Raw genomic sequence first — 21,425 nt, forward strand, 5'->3', positions numbered from 1 at the left:
CTAATATTTAGTAAGAAATTGCTGCAATCATTTCATACCAGGTGAAATCTAACTTTATTATACTACACTTAAAAATGGGACAAGGTTAGGATTTCTAACAGCAGTGATGTTTTTATACAAGAACAACAACAAAAAACCATTATTTCGGTTTTATTTACATATTTTTCTGTCTTTTTTTGTTATACTATATGAATGTCAAACTCATTTTACATTGTGGACCACACAGGGCCCAGTTTACATGACTTTGGCCTTAAATTGTAAAACTGTAACATTATAGCCCACTGGTGAACCCACTGTAAAAATCATCAATTTTTACAGTAGATAGTGAAAAACCTGCAACCTTCTATCATCTAATTGTTTATCTATTACTTATTTACTGTGGTACAGATTGAATGGTTATGGGTGAGGTCTTTATCAATGGGAAACGCTGTAAAAAAAAAGTATTAAAATACAGTTAAAAGTCTAAAATTCATGCCATTCTTTATGTTTTTCCAGGGGACCAGATTGGAGACTTTGGAGGGCTAATTATGGCCCCTGGGCCTTATGTTTGACTGTCTTTGCCCCCTTGATGGTTTCTCTTGCCTCTGTGCTCATTAGCAAGCTTACTCACAGTAAAAATGTGACTTATTTCTAGTGTAAGCTGGTTTTTCATGTGCATGCTACAGCTGAGATCCATCTGTAAAGCCCTGGCATGTGAATCCTCGTGTTTAGATCGTGTCTTTATCCGCTGGCTGCGTCTCAAGCAGAAGTCGCGGGTTCCTCCTCAGTCCCGGTCCAGATGGCTAATCCTTTTCAAGTGCAAAGCCATCGCCGTGGCGTAAAAAAAAAAATGGGTGGAGGAGATCATTGCACAACTGAGACTAAGACACAGACAAACTACTTCCGTGGCTGTTACATTTAAAATGTATTATTAGCATGAGTCAGGTTTTACACTTGATCAAGGCAATGAAAACTAATTGAAATAACTAGAATTTGGTTCGTGATTAGGGGTACTTTAATCTTTTTTCTTTTTTAGCCAATTAGAGGAGGTGTGTATTGATATCAGTGGAAATGAGTTTTCGCCCTTTGTGAAGCAAAATAAGCTTGGTTAAGGAACACATGTCACAGGTGAATTGGTGACGCTTTTACTAATGCAGGTAATGACATAGCCGTAGTTCTGCACATAAGTTATGTGGACTATAAAATGAGTTTGCCATGACTTTGGATGTTTTTGTTAAGTAATTGTTCAGTTTTTAGTGATATTTTATTTTGGCATTTGCGTTTCCTTCTGCGCCTCTTGTTGATTTACTTCCTGCCTTTGCCTTTTCCCCTCAACTTTTATGATTTTTTCCGCCACCTTCATTTCTTTTGCCTTTTGTTCTGTGTTTAATTTTCCTGCTTTCTCCCTGTACCCTGTCCTTCCATCTCCTTGGTCACCTCTGCTCGTTCTCAGTGTTCCTCTCACTTTTTTCCTTATTCACATTTTTGCCGTTTAGGATTTCAGGGCTTCGTGTTTCTGGCTTGTTGCTTTTTCTTCTGCCTATTTCACATTGCATTGGGGTCCACATTTAAAAGAAAAAATAATAATAATAAATCTTAAAGCTAGGGTAAGAAGGACCCATAACATTCATAATGGCTCTCCAGTGGAAGGGTGTTTTTTTGGGGTGGCATCTGCTCTGTCCCTTAAATCAACCCAGAGCATAATGGAGGGATTATACATCCCATCTGGCTGTAAACATGTTGATAGGATATGTGGCTGTGGAGAACAATCCAAGTGCTTTACCTCCTTCTACCAACCACCAGTCACTGCTGGCACCTTGAGTTTATTTGTTCTTCCTCTTATTGCATTGAACATCACTGATAAAATATCACCACTGGATTTATAATGTGTGTTGCTTCAAAAATAATGTTTAGCCTGAAACTAAAATTAATGTGGTAAAATTGCTACAACAAAGGTAATGTAGTGATGTTTGGCAGTTGTTGTACCTCAGTGTTGTGCCCTTCTCGTAGATTGTACGTCAGATCGTTCCGGATTTCCGTGATGAACTTCTGAGCGTAATCGGGATAGAGGCAGAGCACCTCACGCAGCCCTTTGAGGCTGATGTACTGCAGATCACAGTAGGTTAATGCTTTCACACAGGCGTTGGTCTTTATAACTTCCTCCTGTGTCAGACAGTCAGAGCCAATCAAGTCACCGCGACCTGGAAAGCAGAGACACAATAGATAGTAAACAGTGTGTGTGAGGTGTTAAGAAGTAGCCCGGCACTTGATAGAGGACACCTTATCACATCTGGCATCTGTTTTTTTTTGTTTGTTTTTTTTTCATAAGATGATCAAAAAACCGAGCTATGGTTTAGACTTCTCTTGGCAAAAAATGGTGACTTAAAAATACTTTAAACTACAGCAGTGGCAATGTAAAAGGTTTGTAATAACAATGAATAACAAAATGAAACAAAAGAATGAAAGCCACCAAGTGAAAATGGAGAGGATCCTTCTGGGAGTGAGAAAGAAAGAAAGAAAGAAAGAAAGAAAATCAAGTCAGTGTTGAGCGGATTAAATAACAATAAAAAGTAATGCAAAATAAGTAACTGCTTCTAGTCAAGCCTTAACTGTGGGGGAGAAACACTTGACCAACACAACTTCCACTAGCATCACATTACTTCTTTTGACATTTAACATCAGTTAACTAAACTACCACAGCAGCCTGGTGAGTACAGCTCCTGGCTGTGATGTGACTCAATTGAATGCACTTGGCTTGGGACTCATGCATCTAACTTGCTAGCATAGCTAGCTTGCTATGGTAGCTGGGAAGCTAGTAGTTAAATTTTAACACTTCACAAAAATCAGTTTGCTCTTGGGCCTCGTTACCAGAGCATTAAATGCAAAGTAAACGTGGGTGTTACTAATGTCTACTTTAGTGGTTCAGCTCTTTTTGGATGTGAGCTTTTTGTGACTAGTTTCACCTGTGTTTACCCACTGTTTCATGTCATACTGTGGAAATTTTATTTTAGCAAAAGAAAAGCTCGACTTCAGATATGTTTTATTGTTACTAAGAAAAAAAAAATCTGTACTCAGATGAGTGAAATTCTAGTATTATTTTATGTCTGTGTTCGCACCAATCAGTGGGCATCAGTTAAAACAGTAGATAAAACTTGCTAACCAAACTAACTAGTCACATCTGGCTGTACTGACAAGTATGGCAGTATGGCCATATCAAGACTTCAGTACAACCCGTTGGGTAATATCACAGTAAGTATGTTCACATCTGTTTATCTATGTTATGGTTCCCAGGAGAGGGCCTAAATCCCTAGGCTGAAAACTACTGAACTAAACTACCAAATAAAACTAAATAATTAAAACTAGCTTAATAAACTAGCTTGCACACTGAAGAGTCAATATCAACATTCTGATGTTATCATACATAACATCAAATGCAAATATACATTTTGCCCTACAACCACCATTTTCCTTTGATTCTCTAAATGTATTTAGCTGATTTATTGTGGACCATTCCCCAAAATACTAATATGCAAGCATTTGCCATGCTACAAGCAGCACATGCTGGCAGAGCTGGCAAAGTGCTCCCACTGGAAATAAACTCTGAGGTGAGAGCATGTGCCATGTATTTCAAGATAAGAACCCAAATGCAGACACAGAGAGATAGCCTGATAGCTTATCAGGAGGATGAGAGACAGCTGGTGAGACAAGGTACAGTTTAAACTAATTAATGAAAATTTGTCAAGTGAAGCAAAACTAGGGACAAATTACAAGGGACAAAAGACTACCAAAATAAAACAGGAAGTAACTAGGAAAGCTAGCCTAAATAAATAACAAATCTAATATATGACTTTAGAAAACTGATAGAAACTCGAGTTCTAAAACACCAAGAAACTCATAATATCAGAATAATCGTGGAAATGCACAGAAATCAAGATATGCCTCAGAAAACTATGAACAAAGAAACAACCATAAAATCACAGAAGCCTTTACAATATTTATAGACACTGTGCGCTGTCGATATTACGTGCTGCACAATAATGGTTAATATTTAGTATTTGCTGTTATATTCCCATATATCATCGTGATGTTGTTTATTGTATTGCTCTTGTTTTCTTCTGCTTGTTTTCTTTTTTCTTTCTCAACAGGTGATCCAGATGATTGATATATGTATGTTTTTTGTCTGCTCATTTAGTTGGTTTTTGTTTTTTTGCCCTTTATCCCCGTCCCTCTTCTCCGCTGTTTTTCCCCCCTCTTCCTTTCTCCCTTTTCTTTTCCTCATTCAAGTCTGTCCCGTATCTAGCAAGTGAAAATAAATAAAATAAACAATAAAAGGTGAATCAAATAGATCATTACGGCAAGGCTGGGATGGTCAGTTTGGTAAAGTAAATTGGGCATCTTTCTTCGCCTTTAGACAATAATTCTGATGGCAAAAGAACCAAACGGGACAGGCAAAAAAAAGAAAAGAAAAAACAATATTTATAGAAATAAGGAAAACCTTAGAACACCTACAACAAGACTCACAGACCATGACAAGGTGACATGTATTGTTAGACTGTGAAGTACAAATAAACAGCTATGAATTGGAATAGAAGGTCAGCATTTCCTTCTTCTGCTTCCCCTCTTTACCACACTGTCGTCTCCTGAGCTGTAAATCCAAAGTGGCAATGCCACACCAATTTGTGCGCATGTGTGTGTGAGAGAAAGAGCAGACAGGAATACTGTGATAAGAAAAAAAGCACTGTTTGCTCACCTCTATATGTATAAGAAAGCAAGAAATGCATGCTTTTAGGCCTGCATGTGTGCACCCAATAACACATGCAGGTCAGACATACTAACGAGTTTGCTGTCTCTCCTCTGTAGGCAGCAGTCACTTTATTATTTACACCAGTTAGCTCATTAAAATGAAAAACATTGTTGCTAATTTGCTACCTCCACTTCATGTGGACCTGAACTGATTCCAGTGCTGTTTGCGAGTGTGCTTATGATTCTGTATTCTGTTTTATCCACGTCGGAATGGAAAGCGTGTCGATGTACGTGTTGTAGGACAAGACCCTGGAGAGGCTCTTATTGTGGCAGTATGACATTGACCCAGGTTGGTGATTTCAGCTGTTTAACAAGCTGCTTGCGGTGCAATTTAAAGGTGAAACTGCAGGAATATTCTCAGTGGTGGTTTGATGTTGTTAGCCATTACCCGCTCTCAAGTGAAGCTGCTGTCTCTGTGCTTCTTTTTTGCATTGAAATTGGCTCAAACATCCTGAACCCACAGATTATCTCCCATATCCCAGAGCTTTTTAGCCTCTTTTTTTCTTTCAGACAAACAGCCCTCACTTCAATAAAATACTTGCGGTATAGGACGAGTCTCGCTCCGCAACAGCTGGATGTCTGACACTGTTTACGTATAGTGCAAAGTGTCTGACAGCATGTCAACATGTCTACAACTTGTTCCACCACAGCTAAGTGGAGAAATGAATAATTCATTAATTCACACATTAATGTTGTTTATAGGTTTGCTTTAGGGGTTATGGGTGCTCCCAAACGGTCTCATCAATCCCTGGGTCACACTCCATCTTCCATCTGATGGGGTGTTTATTGTTGCCCACAGGGACGGTTTAATATGGCTGCAGTTTTATAAGCTCTGGGCCGCTCTTCTTAATTATGTTCGTCTCCATAAAAGCCGGCTATTAAATCTTGAAAACCTAATAACGACCTTAGTGTTAAACAGCCTTTTTCCATCTTTGCACACAGCACTGAGACCAGACAAAACATATTTGCTTGCAAGCAGATGAGATTAAAAAGGAAGATTCCTTATCTTCTATTTTGTCTTCCTGTCGTTGATTTCCCGTGTGTTTTAAAAGCAACCTTATATGCCACCATCACAACTCTAGAAATAATTTTTCCAGCATTTTGAAATATTATTACTTCATAGGGGCAACCCTACATTTGTGCTTGTGCACAAATGTCATACCGGAGCTGGCAAAGTGCCGCCACTGTTTAACTAACAGCTGACGTAAGCTTCTGCAACTAAACTGTTAGTTTCACCTGGATCACCTTTGGGTCATCTTTCTGTGCAAACATTTCACTCAATTTCCAATTCTCACTGCAGCACAAAGAGAGACCGTGCAACGGTAATGGCCACGAATGAAGAGCGGAAAGAGGTTTCGATGACTCGACTCGAGAGCAAACCTCCCATGACGGCTATCTGGCACTCAATGAAGGCAATAATGACAGCGCTCTTTTCCTCTGAAGCTCACTGAACTCTATTAATCATACAAAGAAATGACTGTAGGCCTCTTTAGCTCCATCCTCGTGCACTCTCAGATAAATGCTGGTTTTTAAGCCTGTTTCCTGCCAAAATCAAGGAGAGCTTCTATGGTCTAGAGCACAGGTGTCGAGGGCTGGTGTCCTGCAGGTTTTAGATGTGTCCTTGATCCAACACGGTTTATCTAAATGGCTAAATGGCCTCTTATGCCTATATTTAACTCTTTCATTCTTGGACTCTTGGACATTAAAGACTTTGCATATGACTGGGTAGCATTAGCTGTTTATTGCCAATCGCCTGTGCCATTTATGTTCTTTTTTGCAGACATTTCAAGGAAATACATCACTTTTTGATCAGATTAGTATTTTGATAAGAGTTTGATTATTGGGTGGCCCCATTGGATTGCCTGGTTCTTAAGGGTCTTGCAGACTTTTTGACTTTGGGAATGGGTGCACTACATAAAGAACTGTCAGTACTCCTTTAGTCTCTCACAAACAGGGGGTCTGAACAGCAGGTGGGCAGACTGGGCTGTATGCTTGAGGTGACCATATTAAAAATCACCCTTCTCTATGACTTAAGACAGAGCCAAGGGTATAAACGTAAGCTTTTGGGTCACAGGGATAACTTGTGTGGACACCGACCTCATGGTTTAAAATTTTGGTCATGTTTAATATGAGCGTCTCTCATAGTAACAGTGTATATATGACAGAAAATAAGGAAACGTAATTTATGATTGAACTGTTTGGGTTTGTAGTCAAAATGAGCTGATTTTGTTTTTCTTTACCTAAAATGGCCAGCACAGTGTTGTCCTTCAGGACTTCCATGGAGCCGGAGCATACAAAGTAGATAGCCTGGAGCGCGTCACCCTGGCGGATGAGGAACTCCCCCGGAGCGCAAAAGGAGGTCTTGATGATCAGGGAGAGGGAGCGCAGACACCCCCTGCTGGCCGATTCAAAGAGCGGCAGCTGCAGCAGCTCTTTATTCAAGTGCATCGCGATGTCGGCTCTGAGCTCATCCGGGAAGTCCTTCAGCAGCTGAAGACGGAACGAGAACATGGCTCAATCTCTGCCTCAACTTCTGCTGCTGTTAGAGGCTTCTCAACTTTCTCTACCATCCTCTGAATGTAATGTGTGGGAAGGTGAAGGTAACAGCCAAAATAAAACCTTTTCACCTTCCCACATAGTCACAAGCAGCTGATACATGCATGTTCAGCAAGAGGTTTAAAGGCTTAAAATGTTTTTGCATATTTACTCACTCGCACGATCTCGCTGGTTTCTAAAGGGAAAGGCCTAATGTGGAAAAGGGGAAAACTTTGCAAGGAGGAAAGTTGCTGGTAGTCATGTCAAAAGTAAGAGCGTCTGTCCTCCATGATGTTATTTCTTTAAAAAAAAGACAGGATTATCTAGATTTAAAACCAACTGGTGGCAAAACACACCAGGAGTGAGTTTAGAGTCTGTGAGGCCATTAAGCCGTTAAATTAAGATGGCTGCTCCAGCGTGAGAGAAACCAAACAAAAACCAAATCCTCTCAATGACTGGGAGCCGTGTTTTTTTTATATATATATTTATTTATTTTCTAGTCTGCCTGGAGGACAAGTCACCTCATCTGCACTTTCACTCCACTTTATCCCATTGTGGCTAATCCATGCTACAGAGGCCACATGTCCGTTTGAGAACGTTAAAGGATCAGTCTCACATTTGTTTCCATCTAGAATTCACTGAATTGGATGCACAAACACTCCTATGAGTTTTACTTTTGCCTCAGGGCAGCAGTACCTGAGATCTATCTTAGATTCCTGCACTATCAAGACCAAATGTCATCCTTCCTACCTCACTGACATCAATACCGTTGTTGACAGACCAGGTTGTCTGGAAACACTCCATCATGCGTTGCTCCAGCACCTTGGGTAACCTGTGCACACGAATAAAGTCCTTCAGGTCCTTGGTGCGGGTGTGGTAGAGGGAGCGACGTGAGTACATCCTCTGGATGATGGCGGTCACGTTACCAAAAACCACAGCATGCATTAATGCTGCAGAGGAGACAGAAAAACAGGTAAGAACACCTGAAAAGCTGCTCAGTGTGATGTTTTTTGCTGTACTTGAGGTACTTGTGTGAGTTCGCTTAACGTCCAGCATGAAATGTGCAGTGTGAGGTTTAAATAACTTGGGATTACTGGGCAAAAGTGGTATATATATATATATATATATATATATATATATATATATATATATATAAATTTCCCCTTGTGGGACTAATAAAGGTATATCATATCATATGATATGTATATATATTTGTTTTAACAGATTTTTTTTCCATATTTTGAAAACCAAGCATTAAATTTTACCACTTACACAGTTACTCATTTGCATAAAAAAGCAAAAAACAAACAAACAATGAGGTTTTGTATTTTAACGGAAAATTTTTTCCTACATAATATTTTTGGTTGTTGAAAAAACCCAACAGACAGACAGACAGACAGATATTTTTTATGGCTCAGGCTGTAAAGGGTTAAGAACATCTGATTTTGATGTTGAGGTTTTGCCCACCTCCGATCAGCATGGTGCAGATGGAGAAGATCTTCTCAGAGTCCGTGTTGGCCGAAACGTTGCCAAAGCCCACACTGGTCAGACTGCTCAGGGCAAAGTAGAGTGATGTCACGTAGGAGCTCCTGACAGACGGTCCGCCGCTCACTGTCATCCCTGAGCCATTCGGTGCCCTCACTCTGGTCTTGCTGCCATTCCACTGGCCTGAATCCAACATGCTCGCCCCGTTCAGTGGCTCCAAACTAGAGCCGTTCCACTGGCTGTAATTGCTTAGTCCTGCTGTCACAGTGTCTTGAGGCGATTCAGAGACTCCCAGCAGGGAGGTCAGCGGTGCCATAAAGTATGGCGTTCCCAAGCGTTTGGCCAGTTCATGGAGCCAGCCTGGTGGGGGAAGTGGGACAGTCCAGAAGAGTTTGTCAGTTTAATGAGAGTGCAACCGTGTTTGTTTGATGACCTTTACTAGAAGGCTTCATTAGCGGCGGTAACAAGCCTGGAAGGGTAGAGTCATTCCTTCAGCTTTGGTGTATGTGCATTTGGGAGTACACGTCTGACACAGCATGCAAGCATTTTAATGTCAGATTGTATTTATGCACAGTGCAAATAATAAGTCTCATTATCTGTCAGCTTGTGGCTGTTTTAACATTTTGACAGGAAGTCAAAGTCTCTTAGAAATTACTTACATCACAAGGGACTTCTCATATTTGCTTCACACTACTACTTAATCAACCACAGTAACGGGCATCACTTATATAAGCAGAGGTCATTCCTTGAACCCTAAATGGCTTTAAAATGATTAGGCATCCTAGTGGCGCACAATACCGATATAACATACTCTTATAATGCTTAAAAAAGTTCAACTATTATCTAGTCATATATTCATTTCACAAAACAGAAAACAGATGCAAAAATGGACAAAAACCTATGACTAGATCTGGAACAGGCTGTTCTTTAGTAGCCAAAGATACAATTTAAAATGTGTTCTTTGCTAAGTTGTCTGTTATGTGTAGACACAACATCATCCCTATCCATCAGAAGATGGATGAGTACAGGGACTGTACAAAGCAGCCAAATAAGACTTTGAAAGACCTTCAGAAACCCTGGAGAACTATTGCTCAAGACCAATTTAACCTTCCTGCCTTCTTGGGACCTTTTTGTGCCACTGCTATGTGTTAAATGGCTGCCATTTCCACTGTGTTCAGTGGAATATAACCAAACTTGCCACAGGATAGTTTTTACCTGTCAATGTTAATATTCCAGTGTGAATTCCTTAAATCAGCCTAAAATGGCTGAGCAGCAGAAATCCCCACACCCATCACCCTGGGGACCATTTTCTGCCCATTGACTTCCATTATAAACGCTATTTTTCAACCCCAAATTATCATCATATGATTTTATTTTTTCTTCTTTTCTTGGATGTCAATGAAGACTTAGGGCCTTGAAGTTTTAATTTTTAAATTGCAAAAAAAATGCAAAGAAAATAATGGCAGGTCAAAATGTATGTTGGTGCCAATCTTTGGTCCATCTAAAGGCCTACTTATAATGACAATCACATATTACTTCAACTGGTTTTTTGTGGAAATATTTAGTTTCGTTTTTTGGTTTTTGGGGCTTATAACACAGGGCGCTCATGTAATAACACTGGGATTTGAAGGGTTAAAACAACGAAAATATAATTAAAACTTTACATGAATATTTCAGGGAGAAGAAGTTTTACAAGGTTGGCTAATTTAAAGTGGAATAAAATATGGATATATGGTCTTTTTATGGCGTGGCTGAGAATGGTCCCTAGGGTGATGGGTGTGAGTTTTTTAAAGGATGGCAGGAGGGTTAAACAACGTCCGTCTCCATGGACGCAAAATACAGAGACTTTTGTGCATTATTGTCTGCTCCCTTGTCTTCTTTCCTGCTGAGTCTCTATCAGAATATTGTAATTTCAAGAGTAAAACACAGCTTTTTGTCTGTAAACCCAGAGCTGACTTGTGTAGTGTTACATAAATAAACTGGTAAGAGAGCTTTTAAACCTCGTGTGCACAACTCTCATTAAGCCTGACTAGTGGAGAACAAGCCTGCTCATTGGAAGCAATTTGTGCAAGCTCAATTACCAACCCTATGATAAACGGCTGACCCACTTCTCCACCTTAGCCCACCCCACGTGTACATTTACATCCACGTGCATCTACAAATCAGAGAAAACCATATATCTTTAACCGCTGCTCACCATCGTCCTCCCTCTCTACTCTTTTGTCTCATTGCGCTTTGTTGCGTTAAATCGCTCAAACAGGATAAGCACCAGCACCACATGCACCTCGCAGTATTGTTGTTGTTTGGCACCGGTGAGCGCAGTAGGAGGGGAAACAGATCACCATAATTAGAAGTGTTTTCGCAGTGAAAGGACACACATACAAGCTGCACGTAGAAGAGTATCTTCATGCTTTGCTTCGGAGCATTTAAAATGACACGCACAATCTTTGATTGGGTCTGTCTCCCTGTCTCTTTGCTCTTTTGCTCCCCCATCTAATGAATCCCCGTAAATCTTTAAATTAAACCACAATACAGACACACAGACACGAACCTATATCCCAAGAGGTGAGGCTATTACTTTCGATCTCGCTGCGCCCAATGAAGTACCACACGCAGGCCATCCAGTGGGCCAGCAGTGCAAAGGTGGACATGAGCAGCGTGAGGACCACAGCGCTGTACTGGGAGTAACGATCCAGCTTCTGCAGGAGGCGTAAAAGGCGTAGCAGGCGCACCGTCTTCAGCATGTGAACGCCGAAGTTCTGGGAGTCAGAGACAGAAGGGAAGGCGAAAACTTGTAACGGGAAATATGACAAGTGGAGCTCATTAGGATGGGATTAGTTACTCTCAGATAGGTAGGGTAGAACATTTACCGTGACTTGAATTAGAAATAGTCAGGTTTAATCTTTTTCACATCTGGAGCTGGGGAAGGTTTGTAATTAGAAGTACTGGTGGACACTGACAGTCTTAATCAGTCACCTTGATAGTGAGCTATGTTACTGAGGGACCTGGTGCACAAACCTATTTACAGCACAGACAAACAGCAAAAACATGTCTCAGTATCCTTACAACACAGACGGAATTAAAATAGCCCAAGAAAATAAATTCAGAGCTGGTTCAAATTCAGTTGTAGCAGGCAGAGGAAGTCACTGATGTTATCATACTTTAGTGAAAACAGTCCTGATGCTCCCTCTTACCTCCTCAAACATGCTCACGATATTGATTTTTCTCATTCTGTGCAATTCCTTGCTCATTTCTGTGTCCAATTAGTAGCCTGTTCACTGGTTTCCACACATGCAAGATGGATTACACCACACAGAGACAAGAATTAATTCCAGAAACCTGGATGTGATTAAGAATCGGCAAAGAAGAAACAGGTGTGTGATTGCTCTGCTTTGCTCCTGTTTTAATCACAGGGGGGGGGGGGGAAGTTACAAAAATATGATGATGATAATCTAAAAAATAAATGATTAGAAAACAAACCAAAAAACCCCAACTCAGTGTCATGCTAATCACACACTGTACAGATCTGTCTTTAGTTGCATGGTTGTGTTGAACAAAAAACATCTGAAAAAAGTTAATTTTTTAAACAGGCACCTGTTATTATGATTTCCAGCTCCTCAGTTTTATTCTGGGACTTCACTAAAGTGGTGTTTGAATACCACATTTTTCTAATTTTGGTTCTGTACGTTACCACAATGAATTTTAAATGAAACAACTCAGATGCAGCTGAGGTGCAGACTTTCAGCTTTAATTTAGGAGGTTGAAAAAAAGGATTGCATAAAAGTCTAACACAATCCCATCATTTCAGGGGCTCAAAAGTAACCAGACAAATGAAATAACTGAAAATAGAGTCTTCATTTCTATGCGATGACAGCCTGAGGTCTTGAACTCATGGAAATCACCAGATGCTGGCTTTCCTCCTTTTTAATGCTATGCTAGGTCTTCACTGCAGCGGCTGTCAGTTGCTGTTTGTTTGTGAGGCTTTCTGTCTGAAGTCTAGTCTTCAACAAGTGACATGCATGCTCAATAGGGTTCAGATCAGGTGACTGACTTGACTGAGTAAGAATATTCCACTTCGTTGCTTTAATAAATCTCTGGGGGGTTTTTGGAGGACATACACTCTTCGATCTTTTGGGTCATCGCCCATCTGTATTATAAAATTTTAACTGCATTTTAGCTGAAAAAATAAAGTATATACACTCCACTTGTCACATCAGTACTTTAATTTTCTGTTTATAACATCAAGTGGTTAAGGATGCAACCAGGAAGCCTTAAAGAAGTGCCAGAAGTCTGGTCCTCCTTATCTAGAGTCCCACAGCCTTTTGGACTTGCAACCCCTGAAAGTACAGACATATCTCTTTATTAGAAACAGCACAATGGGGACATGAGCTGTAAATGCTCTATAAAAAAGTAGTAAAACAAAATAAATATTAGACCAAAGTAAAAAGTGTAGTGTAGCCTCATGTGCCAGTCGCAATGTTTTCTGCATGAACAGCTATCAGGATCTGCACTGAACATCATCTGGCTAATCTACTTGTCTCAAACGGTAATTTGTCCTCAGCGTACTCATTTATCAACTTAATTACCAGTTACCTAATAATGAGTTCTGGTTGATACTAACCCTCTCAGCTTTCCTCCTTTTTGAAGCCACTCTTGCAACAAATTTGCACAGGAAGAGCAACGTTTCAACAAAATATGGAACAAAAAGTTGTCAGTCACTTTTCAGTTTAGGTTTCTGTGAGTTTAAGTGCAGGCGTTGTCGTCTCGGTGACCACTGAGCATGTTCAGTTTAATTGCCTTATTAAATGAGCAGTGAAAGAGTTGAGCAGCAGGAGAGTGCTACTGATAAAAGAATGAGGTCTATGACCGCCAGCGGGGCCCTTAGAGCCACTACCTTCATGTCACGTGCACAAAAATGGATAAAAATCATAACTAAAGGATCACAAAAGCATAAGCAACAGTCAAGCAAGCAGGATTTATGCACCATGCCTCTATTCCAACCCTTGTGTAACCAACTAAAAGTCATTGCTGCAGACTCACCACACTGATATTGAAGGCATAGAGCAGGTCAAAGGGCAAGGCGGCAATCAGATCCACAGACAGCCAGGACGTGACGTAGTGAATATATATAGAACGGGCGTCGTAGACCACCTGACCCGACGTGCTCACGTAAGTTGTTCGGAAGTTCAACACGATATCTAGAACGAAGCACACGAAAGGCATCATTAAATCTGGAGATGACCCAGTTGGATGACCAAGACCAACCCAACTTCTATTGAAATAGAACTGGCTAGCAAAAAAAAAGGAACTCCACCTTCACCACAGACAAAACAAGAAAGAAAAAGAATGACATCACAAATGTAGGCTGAAATGCTTTAGCAGTGTGCCAAAACCTTAAAGTCTAATTGACTCTCCTTCTTGTGATTAATCAGTCACTTTCTTACCTAAAGCAACACTGTGTCAGTTTGGTAACTTTTACTTGCATTTTTTATGAGCAGTAGATGAGCAACTTGATACTGCAGCCATGCCTGTAGCATAAATATGAGGCTAAAGCCAGCAGCCAGTTACTCCGCAGAACCACAGGGACTGAGCTAGCACAACCAGTACCTGTAAATCAAACATGTATTGTGTTTGCTAAACCAGGGTTGTCAAACATAAGTCTCAGGGGCCAGAATCAACCCGCTTTTCTAAAGTCATTTGACGGCTATGGAAGGAAGCGCATGAAACTTAAATTATTTTAAAAATTATTTTTTGAAGGGTGGCATAAATTTTACTTTTATCTGTGTTTTCATAACTTAAAGGACCTTCTCCACGTTCATTCAAAATTCACCAGTAAATAAGTATAAGATAAACCATTAGATGACAGAAAGTTCCTGTTTTTTCACTGTTTAATTTTGAAATTTACAAAAAAAAAAAAAGAAAAAGAGGAGTTTCTGCCAATTTTCCATTTGATAATTACAGGACAGTGTGTGCAATGAGCTAACAGAACTTTTTCTGTAAGTTTATAGATTTATTTCTTAAGCCCATCATGCAGAAAAACTGAGATGTGTTGTTAAAATTTTCGGCAAAACTTACATTTTAACTACTGATTTTATCTACTGTTTTTTTTAATCGATTTTAAATCATGCTTTTTATTTGTTTTTGTTTTTTAATGTCTCTGTAAAGCACTTTGAATCACCTTGTTGTTGAATTGTTCTATATAAATAAACTTGCCTTGCCACAGTGGGCTGTACTTGGCCTACGATGTAAACTGAGTTTGACATTGCCGCTCTAAACAAAGCCAAATGGAAAAAAAAAAGAAAAAAGAAAACCCTGTCTTGCTTGTTTGTTTTTTCACTTTAACTTTTAAACAGGGCAAAACTTGCTGTTTCTTCCTGTTTAAAGTGTTTATGCTAACCAGCTGCTGGCAGCAGTTGTGCACTAGTTTCCTCAGTTTTAATGTTGCTCTCCCCAAAAAAAAGTCTGTATAAAAGAGATAAATGACACAGCTGCCTACACGAGTGACTAATGTGAGCTCCTGGTGGCTTTTAAAGCAGTCTGATCTTACAAGTTCCACTTCCAGACTGACCCAGATTACCTAAACACAAACTGTATTCATGTTTTGGTACAAATGGAACAAAACACAGGCCTGGGTGACAAGGTTGGTGCAGCTGCAATGGGAGATGTAGTCACATGGACACTAACAGCCGCTTTTGACTGAAGGGACTTTTCGAGAGGTCAGGAGAGTGGGTATCATTTGTCTCACAGACTGTTTAACGCAAACTTTTATGGGATTTGGGCCTTTGTAAATACTTTTGTGTGACTTCTATATGGATCCTTGATCATTTCAGGCTCATATTATATTCACCATTCATAGATGTTTCCACCAGAAAAAAAAGGTGCTCATTTTTAAGTATGGTTCATAAAATTGGATAGAAAATGATAGGAGTTAAAAGAGAAATGACTGGCAGAGAGAGGGGAAGCATCTTAAAACGGGCTTACCAATGATAAAAAGTATCTCCACCAAGATATCGCTGACACTCGGTGGGTTTCGCGCTGCCGAGCCGCCGTCCTCTCGTATTTCCACAGCTGTGAAGCAAACGTTATAGGGAACTGTGATGGCCACGTAGAAAGTGGCCAACAAGATCAGCCAATCCCAGCCGGCCTTGAATGCACCGTAGTGAAGGAGGATGAAACGGGATTTTTGGACATCGGCCACCTTATACTCGGGGACAGGGTTCGCATTGGCTCCGAGAACGCTCTTGATGTGTAGCATGGAAAAACACACATGAGAATTAATGGGCATAAATTAACAGTATTAGCATTATATATCTGCCAAGTTAACAATGGGGAGTGGCTTTTCATCTCCATTAAATATTTCATCTTTAGCACTAGATGTGAAGGTATAATTTATGGTTCCACTGGATTGGCGTGATTGAGACTTATATCGCCATCAAATCTAAATAAAATTGGCCAAGCTGAAGACAAATGGCTATTCCGACTGCTCCTCGCATGTTGGAGGCAGTTTGGCAGTCTTTATGTCATTAAAGGTTGCTTAAATTTACAAGCCTTCATCTTTTTGAATTGATATGCAGATCACAATCACAAGCAAAGCTCTTGAAACCATGACAACCCTCTTAATCAGTAAAGCCAGTAAACCCCTGACACCTTATATGGCGCTTCAGTTGCACTCTCCTGGAGGCTGCAGCTTTCCCTACAGACAAAACATGCTGATGACACTGCGACTTTTGGCCTTACTAAAGGCTTAGTCAGGGTTTGAAAGTCTGTGACGGGGTATTTATATTTAAAATGGCGCATCCTCTGTGCATATTTTATTGATACTTAGCAAAGGAGAATTGTGACTGTAGAGTAAAAGTCAGAGGTCACTGAACTTTAAAAAAAAGGCATTGGCTGTGAATAATTTAAACCACCAAACACAGCACATCTCACATTGTTGATCTTCAGCTTGCTCTTGGTTTTGTCCTGTTTCTGCAGGTGTCCCGACAGCTGATAGAGGACAGCCCGACTGCGCCGGCGCTCCATGTTACAGCCTGAGGGGCAGCTGATCTGGCGAATCTCCAGACCAGTTTCCTCATCTGAGAGCAAGGGCACACAATAGGAGAACAAAGCACTAATGTGGCAGAAACTCTCACCGTGCTAACCTGCACATGCCTATAACTGAATCTAAAAGGAGGCAAATGAGAGATAGCTTGAGGACGACTGTTGTCTGGTTTAATTGAGCAACATTATGAACATTGTAGTAGTTTGGCTCCACCGAGATCTGTAATCTAAAGCTAATATGTTTCACTTTAGGTCATGGCTGTTCACCATAGCTATGGAGAGCCATAATCTAAATGTCTGAGGTCGTGTAAAACACTACACTAATACGTGAGGTGATGACAGCATTAGATTAGTGGAGCGATGCTGTACATTTACTCCCTGCTGCTGTGGAGCTGGTTGTTATGTCTTTACATCCCTCAACCACACATACAGAAAAGTTTTCAGCACATAGCAAATCCCCTCCAGTTGAAACAAAACAGAAAAACTGGCGATGAATTCACTGTAAAGTAGGTCTGTCTGATATTCCCATGTTGGTGTTCGTCAGCGTTGCAACTGACCAGTCACGCTGTTGTGATGTCATAGCTTTGGAATATGGAGGAAAAGGAAAAACCAAATGCCTTTGTTTATATAAAACTCAGCATTTCAGGTGTTTTCTTTAAGAATTCATACAATATAATAAATATTTTATCAAGTCAGGTTTCTCACGTTGGGTTCCTCGTGACAGTAAGCTAACGTCTTGGCTAACGCTAACTGAATGCATCTGAATGCTAAGACAGTGTAAACAAGTCAGCTGCGATGCTGATTTTGGACCAACGTTGTCACCGACATAGGAATATTAGACCATGTGAAAATGTAAGTGTCCACTTTGGATATTTTCAGATAAACAGTCAAAGTGGCACAGAGGAATCTCGATATGTGCTTTAAGTATTTGATGTTAACAGTAAGTTTGCCCAAAATTTACTGCTTGGGAAAGCAGGAGAATCGACTTGTTTGTGTTCTGTGATAAGCTGCACTGATTCATTCATAAAGCTCCATCAGACCTTTAGATAGACAGCTGCAGCAGCTCTGCGTTTGCTCGAACCACTAGCATTATTTACAGCTCATCATGTGCAACGCGTTCACATGTCACTGTATGCTCACATCATGTTCTTTAAATGCAAAGTGTATTTGTTCAGTGAATATGTGCTGGCGCATTCATGCACAGCACTGTGCTTATGTGTTTTCTAAGTCCATGCACAATAGTCCAAAGGATGTTGTTTTTATTTGACCCCTTCTCTCTAAAGGAATCATATGAACTGATCGGCTCTTTGCCATCTTTCTCGACAGAACTGACAGCAGGTACGTGAAGTAGGTAGTTTGACTGATTCTCGTTAATGCCTTGCTCATTTCACGTGAATTGGACAGGGAGTGGATGGTGCTCACCAATGTCAGATTCATTGTCACGGTCCTGGTCCTTGTTTTCTGTGATGTCCTTATGTGAGACCAGGAACAGAACCACCTCGCCCTTCTCGTTCTTGATGGGAACAATGTCCAACAGACACCAGAACTTAGAGCCTTTTCAAGGAAAAGAGATCAGAACACAGACACATATTGGTTTGGAAAAAAGAAATACTGCACTAAACACTATTTAACTTGTCAGTCTGCTCCAGCAGCCGAGTCTTACCGCTCTTCTTGTACAGAATGATTTCAGTCTTGAACTCCCGGCGTTCATCCAGAGCTTTTTGCATCTGTGTGGTGAGAGGGTTGCTGGTCTCACTCCCGTACAGAAAGTGACACATGCAGCTCTTCTGCATCAGCTCGCCGCGGGCAAAGCCGGTCAGTTCGCAGAAGCCATCGGAGCAGTAGACAATGGGATAGAGAGACTGGACCTGAGCATTCCCCAGGACGAAGTTGCTGTCTGAGCGGAAGGAAGATGGGAAAGTGATGGAGCAAAGTCACAAGGGAGGAAAAAGGAGAAACATAATCAAGGTAAGAGTGTAAGAAAACTGGAGAGCAGTTAGAGGACAAAAGAACAAAACCAGAAAGCTCAAGTCGTTCTCTCTTGTTGTTAAATGCTGATAAAATACTTAATTACCACCAAACAACAGCTTAAACCAGCTGAGGCTGGGAGCTGTGCCTTTAAGGATTTGTTTTGCTGTGCATCCTGTCACATTTATGCACCACGTTGTGGGGTCAGCACCTACAGGTTCACCAAGATTATTCAAAAGGTATCGCATTAAAATTTCATCCACGGCTGTCTTTTCTTTTTTTCTTTCAGTACTCACTCTCGCTGCGTGTTTGGCTCTAAAAGGCTTCTTCTCACTTTGAAGAGCTGTCCTCAAGGAGAATTTAACATGCCTGCTGCTTTTCAATGAACTTCAAAAAAAATAATCATCTCCTTTACTTTGTTCGTCTTCTGCACCTCCCGTGCATTATCATTTTTTTCTTATTATCTTCAGCTGTTTTTTTGTTTTGTTTTTAATCACATATTTTATGATTTGGGGCCACATCAATTTATCCTTACTTAACCTTTAAATAGTTTCAGACTGAAATTAGCAACAGTATTTTCTTCTTTGTGTCGGCTTTGGCCAGTAGTTAACATTGTTAAGATTTTTATATTACTCTGTTAATTTGAAATCATCTCTTTACAGGTTTCTATATTCATTATAATTTTTTTTGAATCGTCATGTGGCTACAACATTCTACTCTGAGAAAATTTACATTGCACAGTCTTATTATGTGCCTGCCCTCCACCATTTATATGCTATCGTTGGGAGGTTTCAGTGATTTATTTATTTAATTTCTTTTCCCAAAAGTAGACATTTTGAGATTTTAAAGTAAGCTTTAGCTGTTATAATATCATAAAAACTAGTTACATAACACCTAACCATTTAGCTATTATATAAATACTGACATATCCAATTTTTAAAGCTATATAATATATTAATAGTTAGCCATAGCTCAGTTACTAAACTAAAATTAATTCTGTGTGATACATTTTTCTATAATTTCTTTTAATATATGCTCATATGAATTACTATGAGGAATTTAGACTGACTTGGATAAAGTCTACAGCTAGATAACATAAGGCAAGGCAAGGCAAGGCAAGGCAAGTTTATTTGTATAGCACAATTCAACAACAAGGTGATTCAAAGTGCTTTACAGAGACATTAGAAACAAGAACAAATAAAAAGCATGATTTAAAATTGAATAAAACAAGCAAATAAACTAACTAACTAATTAACAAACAAACAAACAACAGTATATAAAATCAAAACAGATAAAATCAGAACAGTAGATAAAATCAGTAGTTAAATGTAAGTTTTGAAATTTAAGCTTAAAGTGTGGATTTGGTGCTTTATTCAAATGCAGCTGAGAACAGGTGAGTCTTCAACCTGGATTTAAATAAACTGAGTGTTTCAGCTGATCTGAGGCTTTCTGGGAGTTTGTTCCAGATATAAGGAGCATAAAAGCTGAATGCAGCTTCTCCGTGTCTGGTTCTGACTCTGGGAACTGATAAAAGACCGGATCCAGATGACCTGAGGGATCTGGATGGTTCATACTGGGTCAGGAGGTCATTGATGTATTTTGGTCCTAAACCATTCAGAGCTTTATAGGCCAGCATCAGAACTTTAAAGTCTATCCTCTGACGGACAGGCAGCCAGTGTAAGGACCTCAGAGCTGGACTGATGTGGTCCACTTTTTTGGTCTTAGTGAGGACTCGAGCAGCAGAGTTCTGAATGAGCTGTAGTTGTCTGACTGATTTTTTAGGTAGACCTGTAAAGATGCTGTTACAGTAATCAAGCCTACTAAAGATGAATGCATGGACTAGTTTTTCCAGGTCCTGTTGAGACATCAGATCTTTTATCCTTGATATATTCTTGAGGTGATAGTAAGCTGACTTTGTTATTGTCTTAATGTGTTTTTCTAAGTTTAGGTCTGCATCCATCACTACACCCAAATTTCTCGCGTGGTTTGTGGTTTTTAGATGTATAGATTGAAGTTCTCTGGTGACCTGTAATCGTTTTTCTTTGGCGCCAAAGACTATTACCTCAGTTTTGTTTTTGTTTAGCTGGAGAAAATTGTGGCACAACCAGTCATTGATTTCCTCAATGCATTTACCAAGAGCCTGTACAGGGCCTCGGTCTCCTGGTGACATTGTGATATATATTTGTGTGTCATCTGCATAGCTGTGATAGTTTATTTTGTTGTTGTTTATAATCTGTGCCAGTGGGAGCATGTAGATGTTAAACAGAAGGGGTCCCAAGATGGAACCTTGGGGAACTCCACATGTGATACTTGTCTGCTCAGATGTGAAGTTACCTATTGATACAAAGTATTTCCTGTTTTCTACGTATGTTTTGAACCAGTTTAGTACAGTTCCTGAAAGACCTGTCCAGTTCTCCAGTCGTTTGAGTAATATGTTGTGGTCAACTGTATCAAATGCTGCACTGAGATCCAGTAAAACTAGGACTGACATTTTTCCACTGTCTGTATTCAGACATATGTCATTAAACACTTTTGTCAGAGCGGTTTCAGTGCTGTGGTTCTGTCTAAAACCTGACTGGAAGGCATCGTAGCAATTATTCTGTTTTAAGAAGTAA

At 40.0% G+C, this 21,425-nt stretch overlaps 1 protein-coding gene across 1 annotated transcript in view; it reads right to left on the reverse strand.

The window, feature by feature from the left end:
- Positions 1-21,425, reverse strand: part of LOC146642692 (voltage-gated delayed rectifier potassium channel KCNH8-like) — a 55,313-nt gene that overhangs the window by 11,959 nt on the left and 21,929 nt on the right. Inside the window, exons 2-11 of the mRNA XM_085397606.1 lie at positions 18,506-18,739; positions 18,265-18,396; positions 16,732-16,877; positions 15,784-16,042; positions 13,843-14,000; positions 11,354-11,561; positions 8,785-9,162; positions 8,068-8,267; positions 7,023-7,272; positions 1,966-2,180 (exon numbers count right to left, since the gene is read on the reverse strand). Of these exons, the coding sequence (XP_085253732.1) occupies positions 1,966-2,180; positions 7,023-7,272; positions 8,068-8,267; positions 8,785-9,162; positions 11,354-11,561; positions 13,843-14,000; positions 15,784-16,042; positions 16,732-16,877; positions 18,265-18,396; positions 18,506-18,739 (2,180 nt within the window). The remainder of the gene's footprint in view (positions 1-1,965; positions 2,181-7,022; positions 7,273-8,067; positions 8,268-8,784; positions 9,163-11,353; positions 11,562-13,842; positions 14,001-15,783; positions 16,043-16,731; positions 16,878-18,264; positions 18,397-18,505; positions 18,740-21,425) is intronic.

Source organism: Rhamphochromis longiceps, linkage group LG23 (assembly GCF_057381845.1).
Source record: "Rhamphochromis longiceps isolate RC_006_pf linkage group LG23, R_longiceps_female_GT1.1, whole genome shotgun sequence".
In the NCBI taxonomy this organism is placed as follows: Eukaryota; Metazoa; Chordata; class Actinopteri; order Cichliformes; family Cichlidae; genus Rhamphochromis; species Rhamphochromis longiceps.